This window comes from Phoenix dactylifera, chromosome 13 (assembly GCF_009389715.1).
Source record: "Phoenix dactylifera cultivar Barhee BC4 chromosome 13, palm_55x_up_171113_PBpolish2nd_filt_p, whole genome shotgun sequence".
In the NCBI taxonomy this organism is placed as follows: Eukaryota; Viridiplantae; Streptophyta; class Magnoliopsida; order Arecales; family Arecaceae; genus Phoenix; species Phoenix dactylifera.
The window spans coordinates 3750750-3762838 of record NC_052404.1 but is presented as its reverse complement, the minus strand read 5'-3'; the positions used below and the strand labels follow the sequence as shown (position 1 = coordinate 3762838).

Sequence of the window (12089 nt, the reverse complement as noted above, 5' to 3'; positions counted from 1 at the left end):
TATGCATACAAGTAATGTTAAAAATGCAGCATATTCGTGAGACTTGTGTGAGCATTCTTTTGGAAGAGGTAAAACAAAGAGTTGAGAGACTTTTCTTATAAGGGAAAGGGAACGGATTGATCTCTCTATATTGCTCATCATAGGGATGGTGCCAATGGGAAGGCTAATGGTAGTACTCGGCACTATTTGATCCAACTATTCGGTGTTAGGGTATATTAGGGACGGCACAAGAGGGAGGCTAATGATAGTACCTCATCTCCTTTCCCAACTACATCGAATAGGGAGTAAATAGAGCATCAAAATGTCTCTCTTGGGTTGTGAGGATTTTCTATCTTGTAAACCCTTGTTGTAATTGGAGACGATTGAGTGGTGTTCATTCAAAATTTTATATAAAGAGGAGGGTCAGATTATCCCTTGGGTGACGGCCAAAGGAGATTTGGAGTGGTGATTTGGAGAAAAGAAAAATGGAGTCCGGAGGTTTAGAGTGAAAGGGCTGGGTGAAACATGGTAGAACCCATGAAGAATAGTGAGGCCTGTTCGAAGAGGGCAATGGAAACCCTATCCAAGCTTAGAGAGGATATAAGGGATAGGGAAGAAAGAGAAAGAAAAGAGTTTATGAGAATGAGGGAAGAAAGAAGAAAAGAAGAAAGAAGAAAGGAGAAAGAAGTGAGGAAAAGGGAAGAAAAAAGAAGAGAAGACAAGATAGAGAGTTGGGGGAAAGAAAGAGAAAAAGAAAAGGAGTATAGGACTCATGGAGCCATGTTTAGGTCATATGTCTTGGCAAGACCGGGGGTGGTATGAGGAAGGAAGTGATGATGGTGATGGCCCTAGGCAAAACATAAAAAATAGGAGGGAGGACATAAAGAGAAGCGAAAGATTAGAGGGCTCAAGAGTCATGATAAAGAGGGAGAGTGATGAAGCAAGTAGTTATGCTATCCACCATAGGGAGTATGGCTATGGGAAAAGTAGGAAGAGAGAAGAAAGAAGAGAGGGCCGAAGAGTTGTAGTGGAGAGAAGGCTAGAGAAGAATCGGCCGAGTGCAAGGTGGGGAAGCCATGATGGGAGAAAGGGGAAGCCTAAGGGGGAGCTCTTCCTTGCTCAAAGGCCTCTAGGCCAGAGAGAAGACATGGGGAGGAGAATGAGGCCTCTTGTTGTTGATAGTAAGGGGTTTATTGAGGGTCCACGGCCTCAAGAGTGGGAGCCGAGGGAACCAAAGTTTGACTCCCAAAATTTCTGCAGCAAGAGCCTTCCATCCTTGCAACCGAAGGCTACTCAAAGGGCAGATTTTAGGGCCCATCTTGCAACACCGAAGCCACCACAAGTTGCTGTTGCAAATGAGTATGCAGCGGCAAGTCATGAGGAGGAAGTTCAACATCTCGTGGCCGTGCACGATCATGATTCTGCAGCCGCAAATTCTGCAACTGCAGAAATTTCAGCAGCTGTAGAAAATTCTGCAGCCATCACAGCCCCAATTCAAGCTGAGGTACCCCTTCAATCTTGGGCTATTTATCTTCATGATACTGAAGCACATGAGGCCCAAGTTGCTGCTGAAAAATCTGTGGGCAACAGCAGCAAAACAGAAGCTCCCACTGCCCCCAACCGAGCCTATTTGTTGGACCGGGACAACAAGGAAGAAGCTGCTGCAACTTCAGAAGTGGACAGCAACAAATCAGCATCTCCAAAGGGCGTTCAAGTGAGCTCATTTGAAGATGGCAACAAGGAACGCCATGCTGAAAAAGTTTACAGCAAATCCAATGAAGCTGAAGCAAGTTTCAACGACAAGCAAGAAGATGCTGCAGCACAACCGGTAGCAGCAAGTTGGGAAGAAGTTGAGCCGCATGAGACGGCCGATGCAGGAGGCCTAGATTCGGGCATAGTTGAAGGACTATGCTGGTGCCATGATTAGCAGCAGCAAGATGCTGATTTGTGACCATGAATGCAGGATCAACATGTGGGAAAAGATGGTGACACCTCGGCGGCAAAAATTCAGAAAATTGCTACAGCAATTCAAGTTCAAGCTTGTCTACCTCCCAAGTAGAGAAGTGGAGGATGCCGAGGAAGGCTATTATCGGGCACTTAAGGGTGCCAAAATTTCGATATGGAGTACAACTCGTGAAGCATCAAGGTGGAGGGATGTACAAATGTTCGACATGGAGCATGGGCCCTTCTACAACAACCATGGGGTTGATCGGTTGGAGCACGACATCCAAGTAGAGCTTCCCTTGTACTCAAGGAAAAATTGGAGGAAATGGAAGTCATGGCAAGGGCTGATCTATTGGGGTAGAAAGCCAAAAGAAGAAGACACATGGGAGGCCTATGTTGATGTGCGTTGGCGGTGCCCAAACGTGATTCTTGAGGTCAAGAATATTCTCTAAGGGAGGAGTGTTGAGGACCCCCGTAAGCCACACTGCCGAGGCGGCAGGACAAGAGAGCAGCTGATGGTTATGGACGAGGTTCATCCACGACATCGGCAACGCATGGGATCCACCCGCACGCCAGACCTCGCCCTGACAACCCAACGGGCACTCGGCCTGGCCTCTGGCCGAGGTCGGCTTGGCCTTCGGCATGGCCTGAGTTCGGCCTGGCCTCTGGCCGAGGTCGACTTGGCCTTCGGCAAAACCCAAGGTCAGCCTGGCCTGAGGTCGGCTCGGCCTTCGACAGGGTCCGAGGTCGACCTGACCCGGACTGTGACTCCCAGGTCGCGTGACCCGGTCAACCGGGACGCGTCCCGTGCATTCGGGACGCGCGTCCGCGTTCCACGCCGTCCCGTGCAGACGGCGTGGAACCTTCAACAGCCTTGGCCGAACCTCACTTGGCCGAGGCTCATCACTTGGAGAGCAGCCATGCCGACACCTCAGCCACTTGATCCATCCGCCCAAGGCCCTCTAAGGGCATTTATGTAATCTATGTTTACTAGGGTTTTGGAAGAGACATATAAAGCCTTGTAAGGGGTAGGTTAGGGCATCTATCCAGAATTTTCACCTTATTCAGCCACCAAGGCTTTGCAAAAGCTTTGCCTCATTCTTTCGGTCCTTAGATCATTGTCTAGGACTTGGGCCAGTGTAGGATAAATCAATCCTCACTAGATTGGGCTAGAAGGATCCATTCCAGTTCCTACTAGATGATCGTTTTGTATCTCTTTTCCTTGGAATAGAATCAACCAACCTTTTCCACCATTGTTATGGCAAAGGCTGATTCAACCAAGGCCAAGAAAAGGGATAAGCTGCAGCCAATAATCCCTCCATTTGGCCTTGGATTCCACAGCAACAAGGAAACACAACCGGACGTTACCTTCCCAAATCGGTCCGGCAGCAACTTCAAAGGCGTGCAGCACAAGGAGCAGCCGCAAGGGATCCTTGGTGTGGGGCTTGGGACCGAGAGCCCCCACTTGAGAGTCCCAATCTGAGCCAGGCCAACCTCGGGCCCCGCCGAAGGCCGAGCCGACCTCAGCCAGAGGCCAGGTCGAGTGCCCGTTGGGTTGACGGGGCGAGGTCTAGAGTGCGGGCGAATCCCATGCAATGCCGATGTCGTGGATGAACCTCGTCCATAACCATCAGCTGCTCTCTTGTCTTGCCGCCCCGACAGTGTGGCTTACGGGGATCCTCAACACCCTGGGGCGCTGCCCCGCGTGGGTCATAAATGCCATATAGTGGCATTTAATGCCACTCTATGGCCTTTTTATCTACCCCCGTCCGCGCGCAGACGCGAGCGGACGTGAACCAAAAAAAAGGGGCGCAGGAGATCGGTTCATACCGGACCAATTCCAGTACGAACTGGTCTCGAACCGGTCCAGTAGGCGACCGGTACGCCTATCGGTACCGGTTTAGCGTACCCTGGCCCTAGCAAATTGGCAAGTTATGAAACTAACTTTGCATGGAGCTACATTAATAAAAATTTTTAGTCCCCATAAGAGAGCGGTTAGACCTTGATTACCGATAATCTATGCCATGGCATAGCTCACAAGATTCACTATAATGTGTACTAGATCAAATTCCAGATGAAAATGGTTGAAGAGTTACTTCAGTGGCTGATAAACTTTTCAAGTGACAAGCAAATGAAGGCACATTATCCACGCAAAAAATATTTCCAAGGTTGAGACCAATTCTAAGAAATGATGCTGTAAAGATCGACTACTGATCGTTGTATGTCTTACGCTTTTAGAGCATCATTCAATGCAATACGCTCACTTGGAATCCAAGCAGCATCCCATCCAGGAGGTACCCGAGACATTGCAGTTTTGATCCCTCTTAATGGATAAATATCAGCAACCTGTATAAACAATTTATCATAAAAAAATCCACAGCAATTAATGCATTATAGGTAGTGCCAAAAAAGACCAAAAGTTGTAAATCAAGAAAAAAATTATTAACGCTCACTGGCCAGTCAGAACCAAAAGCCAACAATGCATCACCAGCTAAGAGTGAGTGAAATAAATATGATTCCTTTCGTGCTCTGAAAGCCCCTAGCTTCTTTTCAGCAGAATCAGCATCATCTAAGAGATGATCTGGCTGTCACCAAGGAGTAACCATTTAAGTAAATAAAGTAGACTTTAAAAGATGAATTTAAGAAGGGGAGTATATTTGTATGTGTGTATGTGTGTGTGTGTGTGTTGTTTGTGTGTGTGTGTGTAACATGCTCGGAGCATATTTAGTAAGTTCAACATAAGAAATGTAAGATGCAGAAAACTGTGTCTTGAAAAATATTTTACATCATTTTCCTTTTTCCTTTTCTGAGAGAGAAAGGAAGGGAGACCCACTTGGTATATTAAATTACCCAAGTCTGAGTACTGTGGAGTACACAACCCAAGACACAAAGCAGATGCGTGTGACAACTCAGACAATGCCAATTTCAGAAGTACATCATGATATTTGCTTTAAAGTAAATGAGAAGTTTCTCAGTATACAAAGAAAAATCATTTCAACAAAGTAATTGTTTATAACCTAGAATTGCAACTGTCCAGCCACATTGGTCAGCCATGTACTTTTAAACATGCCAGACATGCATGCATACTCGTATGACCATGTGAAGGCTTAGATGAACATGATTGGAGGGACCAACATGAACCATCCTGATGTAAAGCATGTATACTTATCATACTTCATCATGAGCATGTTATCAAACACTGTAAGTCATTCAAGGCATTGGATTTTCCAATTTGAGCATGGATAGAAGTCATAGAACTAAGATTCAAGATTTTTGCAGAATCTGGGAGGAAAGGACCTTAAACTCTTATTAAAAAATCCAATAGATCGAAGCAGAACAAAAAGATTGTTATCAAACAAATGGCAAAAGATCATTAGTACACTTTTTGGTGCAAAATTCTGTTAAGTTGGTAAAAAGTAAATCTGAGCATTAAAAAATAGCTCAATTCCCACTAGAAAGAACTTAAACTAACCTGCGTCCGGGGGAGAAGGTTTCCTAAGCATAGTAGTGCGTATAATTTAGCATCCTTGCTTACCTTCTTGTGTCTGTCAGTGCCAGTCAATATACTGGAGCATCAGCATGATATGTGAACTATGCTAGGTAGCAGTGATTTTCTTATCGAGTCAATAAAGACACATTATTTGCATATACCATGTGTCTTCCCTTATCAGTGGCTGGTTCATGTTCAAGTGGAAAGGGACATTGTCTTATGTCTGAACCCTAGTGTAGCCTTCCATGATAGAAAACTTATTAATATTGAGACAACTATCCTTCCAACTGGTATTCCATGTTAGTCTTTTATAATCTCAATGAAAACTTTTGAGTATGCCCTTCTCCTCTGAATGCCCACAAAATTATTCCCATCATACTCTTTGGCTTTCTGTAAGCCAATAAAAACAATATGTAGATTCTTCCTTTCCTGCAAAGAATATCATCATTTTCCTAAGAACACACACACCTTGACATATATCCAGTATTTTTCTTGCATAACTTACACAATAGTTTCCCATAACTTAAAAATCTGTGAGGTGATTTGTTGGTGAAGTGGGCATAATTTTAAACAAAACTTTCCTCTGATAAATTAGGACAAAACTCTTCAAAACAACATGATCCTTATATTTTAATCGAAGCAGATATTGGCATAAGAAAAGCCAAGTTGATCTTATAACTAGGCCAAAAACAGCAAAAGAGAGAGATGAAATGGATAATAGCAGGGAAACAAAATAATCAACTACTACTTTACCTGCACAGATGCAATAACCTTTTGTTGACCAAAACGGGTTGTTGCTCCTTGAGCCAGATGCTGGGCATGTTCAATCTGAAATTTGGCTAGTCCTATTAAATACTTTATCAGGCTATGAAATACCGATATGTAAAAGTGCCTTTTTCAACCATTGGTAAGAATTCACTAAAACAAAATTGATATCGCTGAAGAAAAAGTACCCTAAATCTGCGATCCCTCATTCCATTAAAAGATGCCACTGAATCAAACATATCTAGCACCATGTCATTTGCTTTGTCTCCAATGGCATGAATTGCGACCTTAGAAACATTTACGAAACCTTGAAACATTAGACATATATTATAATTATTAAAAAAAGTGAAATAACAAGAAACTTCCACAAAAATGAAACTACCTGAAGTCCAGATTTGTCTGATTCTAGTGTCGCATTGAGAAGCCAATCTATATCCGTTACTTGCAAACCATAATTATCGGGATCATCCTCGTAAGGCTACAGAACCTCATTAAGATTTCTTTTGTTAGATAAATCATGCACAAACATCAGATCAAAATCTCATTTATTGCACAAAAATGGTAGAAAAAACAAATCATTTTTCATTAAATAAAAACAGAAAGTGAAAAATCAGAATATTAAGTTATTTAAAATCAAACAAGAAATCAATTGCAGAATTAATTTGATCATCCTACCAAACCACATTATCAGTCTACAGGAAATGCAAAGTTGAACAGTGTTATTTGGATTAACAACTATGTCAATCTAATTACAACCGATTGCACTACCTTATTCCATTAAAGCATGTCAAAGAGAAATAAATTTCCATTATCTCTTTCTGAGTAATATTTTCATTATAAACTGCACTACAACAGTTGTTTTCAATAAAATCAAAGAAAACAGTAAAAAAGCACAAGAGCGCATAGGCTATATTCTGACAATGTAACCCTAAAAAGGGTTGAATTAGATATTTCAATATTAACAAAAAATATAATGAACAATAGACCAATCTAGGTCCAGTTGGATTCCCAACTGCTTTGGTAATTTAAGATTGCACATTCTTCTTTCGTGCCAAATGTTGAGTAGACAAGCCAACTTGTTGCATCTCATGATCAATGATGATATTTATTTGCATCGGCAACATTTCCACATATAAGGCTGGCTAAAATATATAGTACCTCAGTTTGCTGTTGGAACATCACAAACTTAATTACCCGATAAGCCTAAAACTTTTCTCCTGGATCTATTGATCTGCGTCATCAATGGTATCATCATAAAGAATAGCATAGGTTTGATTGTTATACATGTTGCTTTGGATGAGAATCTCTCTCTACCCTGGTGAATGAAGAAATATTTGTAAAGCCAATCCATATAGATAGGATAATGTTTGTCAGATACTGTCATGGCGAATTTAGGGAAAAATCTCCAAAGCAAAGCAAACTACATTCTTATCAGGAAATGTTCTCGTACAAGTTACAATTTTGTTTCGCACAATCAATTATTAATCTAAAACCTACAGCCTCCTAAAAGTATATGCACCATAGTTACAGAAAGTTTCTTGTTCTAAGTTTTCCATTTTATAACCATGTCAGTCTTTTCAATTTGTTGCTGTGCAAAATCATATAATATAAGCAACCAGCTAAGTTTAGCTTAGGCTTTAGTTCTGTAAGGCGATCAACCCAGGATTACCATACCATGTCAAGTCGGTCATATTTACGGACGCTATAGAAGATAGAACCAGAGGCCATGCCAGTGTGTGCTGATTATGCAACAGCAAAAACCAATATAAACCAGCAACAGACCAGTACACATACAGAGCAGTATGGTGAAAAACCCTCCATCTTACTAAGAATATCTAAAATTGTTTCACACATCCAAAGAACTCTTCAAAATATCCTCACGTATCAAGTTGGTTGACAATAATTCAGTCGTTCACGAATTTCATGATTTATCCAGAAAATGCACCCTGGCTTACAAATTAATAATGTCACCCATTGTTTAGGGAGGAGCCTTGCCATCTTATAACGTTCTTGTTTCTCCCACATTTATTTTCATATTTTTATATATAACAGAAAAAAAAGAAAAAAACAGAAAAAAAGAGCCTCTTTGTGATTTAATTGATCTTCTAATAATTTATGCATGGAAAACTGTTATTTTGTTTACACTGAGAACTCAAACAGAAATGATAAATGGCAAATCTGTAATTTGTTTGTGTTGAATTAAGTGAGTTCCTCATATTTGGAATTTGGAAAGCCAACATAGATGGGGCAGCTATGTATGTGATATGGCATTGATGCAACATAAAGTTACTAGTATCATCTTCATATTCATGAAGGGTGAGCTTAGAAATATGAATTCAAAAAAAGCCTTGAATCAGTGCATTGTACATAATGTAGAAATAGTAAAATAACATTGTAGATTGCCTCTGTAGAGTCTGTACAGCTCGTGATGTGAGATACAGCATTTTTCTCTAGTCTTTACCAGAAATAGCATGTATATTGGACTGTTACCAACAATGACATCCAGAAGAATCGAAGTGCATAAACAGTGCAAGTATTACAGACCTCATAGAATAGTGCACTGTTGGAACCTAAAGACCCATCAGCAAAAGCTTTGACACCACCCAAATATATCCATTGACTTAAAGCTCTACCCTTTTCTTGGAAAAGATCCTAAAAGAGTCAACAATTGGATCAAAAAGTTAGTATAATGCTACAATATGTGTGTATATAGTGAGAGAGAGAGATTGCAAATAAATGTCAACTCTTCAACAAAGGATTTAAGGATTTGAAATCAATGATAGGCCATTCAATTCAGATATCCACACCATTGATCATGATGTGTGCCACTAAAAGTGCCAAGAAACTGTAATTTAAATAGTTCGGTTGCCTCCTATCTATGCATCAAATGGGTGTAAAAATGAATGGCAGTATGGTACCAATTGCACATTAAAATAGGTTATGAGGCATATAATTGAAAATCCATATGGTTGATTATGATCCCTGCATCTTAAATGATATAAATTGAAATTCAACAGGATTCATTGCTTAATTCATAACAAAACAACATCTCATGCCACTAAAGCCTTTACTTTTGCGTGCACTTAATACATAAGTTGGACACCTCAAAAACATCTCACTTTTGGTTCCTAGGTATTGTTAGCAGCCTACGTCATGATCAACACTATAGATCTCCAATTTAGAGGCCCATCATTAAATTTTGGGCCATTGGTTCTTTTACAAAGATTCAATATTTAGTCTAGTGCATGTATTTACTAGATTAGAGACCAAATCCAGTCAAGTCAAATTCGATGATGGCCATTCCAAATGCAGATCTAATATTTTGAATATGACCTACTTTCTCTAAACTGACTACTACCTCTAAACTGGCTACAGACCAAATTTATTTGTTTTGGAGGTCCAAATATAACAACGTAAATAACACAATATAATGTTTTGATTTGATTCATTGCAAGGTACGCGGAACCGACCAAAACGACATAGCAGTTGGAACCGGTACCGAACCGGTTCAACCAAAAAAAGAAAAAAAAAACGACCGGACGCACGTGCATTAAATGCCACTCTGTGGCATTAAAAGCCCACATGGGGCAGCGTATGGGCTCGCTGCCCCGCGCGGCGAGCCCGCGCAAAGAATCGCGCATGCGCGTTTCGCACCGCGTGGAACGTGCGCGGGTGCAAGTCAGGGACGCGTTTCCTCACTCGCGCCCGCGCGAGCGCGCTACCCCGCATGCGAGCGCTATTCCCCCGGCCTCTCTCTCTCTCTCTCTTTTCTTTTCTTTTTTATTCCGTTCTCCTTTACTTCTTCCCAAGCCTCTCTTTTCTTCCCCTCTCTCCTCCTCTCTTCACCTGTATTTCCCCCCTTCTCCCGAGAGTAAGAGAGGTCTTCTTCCTCGCGAGGTGCTCGGAAGGAAGAAAGAGGCCCGGTAGCGCAAGAGAGGCCTTCTTCCCCTCTCTCCTCCTCTCTTCTCCTCTCTTCCCTCCTTCTTCCCGCGAGTACCGATTCGCACCGGTACGGGCAAGGAACCGTTCAGTTCCGACCCCAAAGGAGTCAGAACAAAATTCCATAGCAGTACCGTAACGGTGGAGGCCAGTACCAGTACGGTACAGGCTGAACCGGTCGGTTCCGAATTCATTGTTTAGATGTATTTATTAGAATTCAAATATGATTTAGATGTATTTAATATGTCTAGATCCAAGATCAACATTTCTGACTTTCAATTTCTATAGCATATGATGCACTTTGGGACCCTCTCTGTTTGTACCTTCAACATTAAAATGGCTTACTATATAGGCAAAAAGTCTCCAGACATCTGATTTTAGTTTGAAGACAGTTTTCATGTAGCAAATCACATTCAACAGTTTGGATCTTTGTTTATATATCAAGGCACTCTATGAAAATACATATGCTCCATGAATGTTATACATGAAAACATGCATGCCATTTCTGGAGGTTCATGTTCATTGAAATAAAAGTCCTCTTTTTGCTGCCATATGCTGCATTTATGTTTACAGGCTACATCGGCCATATTTCCGTTTGAATTTGGGCATTTGATTAGCTTGCCGTTATGCACTTAACCAACCACTTACTAAAGGCATACTAGTCATTTTTTCCCCTAATTAATGGTTGGCCCCCTTGTTACAAGGGACCATGCAGCATCCCCTTCCTCTTCTCATGTCTCTCTCTCCATCTTTCACATCATTAATCTACTCTTCCTTCTTCATCTTCTGTTATACCACTGTTCTTTTTTGTCTAATACTAACACAAGGTATTACAGCAAGTCTAGGTTTTATCCTTTGTTTAGATTATGTCTTTCTAAAATCAAGGAAACCATGAGGAAGGGACCTCAAGTTTGGGAAAGGAATCCTTTGTCCAGCTGTATTTTTATAAAAAAGAGTAAGATCCATGTGAATATCACATGTTTGTTGGCAATTGTAGACTTCATTGTTCTATTGAATCATGTAATTCCATTGGAAAGAGGGACATCAGGAACCAGTACTGTCATCCACATACAAAATTTCATCTCATGGCTCCTAGATTATGGTAAAGATTTTTCACCTTTCTTTTATTGTTAAATCATTAATACTGGTGTTTGTTGTCCAGAAATGCAGTGATCAGCATGTTAAGATTTAGCTAGTGACCTATTAGAGGCCTCTTATTAATTGGATATCCTTAAAGTGTTTGATTTAACAAACTCAGTCATGCTCTATTTGACTTTAAATGTACTGTAACTCATGTCAATAACTCACTGTTTATCAAGAAGGCCTCCTAGCTCATCCTCACATTGCTTACAGGGTGTACATACGTATGTGTGTGTATATGTATGTATATGATTCAGTTTAGACGTTAAAATAAATAGCCAAAATTTAAAATTGCTCTGGTTAACAACTAGAACTATTCTAATTTATGCCCCAGAACAAAATTGAAATTATAACAATTAATTACCAAGCTCAGCCAGAATAAAGCATAGGGCTTCGTTATGTCATTAAGGAAACAAAAAATGGATATTCAAAAAAAAGAATTATTTATTACCATATTGTAAGTAAATAATTAATGAGTCTTTTTTGCCCTCATTTTTTCAGTCCGTGACCAGAAATTATTTTCTCTTCAATAGATGTTGGAATTCAGTTAGGGGAACAAAGAGAATGGATAAATCTTCATGACAGACACTTACAACTACTTGAGACCATGTCTGCATAGGAAAGAATAAGCAAACTCTGATCAGCATTTTTCCAGCAGAATCAGCCCATTTGTAAACATCTGCATCCACATGGATGTCATAATGCATCAGCACACCATGCTTTCAAAGCCACATATGGACAGCTCCTCCTAAACAGCAAATTCATTCAAACTCGAGTATGTATTTTTCAGGATGAGTAGGGATAGCCTCCTCGCAGAAGGGTACTTTACCTC

At 40.9% G+C, this 12089-nt stretch overlaps 1 protein-coding gene across 2 annotated transcripts in view; it reads right to left on the bottom strand.

Moving 5' to 3' along the window:
* The window catches only part of LOC103701643 (protein LONG AFTER FAR-RED 3), a 32602-nt gene that overhangs the window by 6448 nt on the left and 14065 nt on the right, over positions 1–12089 (bottom strand). The window contains exons 8-14 of one of the 2 annotated variants that reach the window (XM_008783787.3): positions 11851–11936; positions 8723–8830; positions 6561–6656; positions 6367–6465; positions 6167–6241; positions 4377–4508; positions 4154–4269 (exon numbers count right to left, since the gene is read on the bottom strand). In XM_008783787.3, coding sequence (XP_008782009.1) covers positions 4154–4269; positions 4377–4508; positions 6167–6241; positions 6367–6465; positions 6561–6656; positions 8723–8830; positions 11851–11936 — 712 coding nt within the window. Of the gene's footprint in view, positions 1–4153; positions 4270–4376; positions 4509–6166; positions 6242–6366; positions 6466–6560; positions 6657–8722; positions 8831–11850; positions 11937–12089 lie in introns of those variants that run through there. The other variant, XM_026802447.1, reaches the window with a different exon arrangement.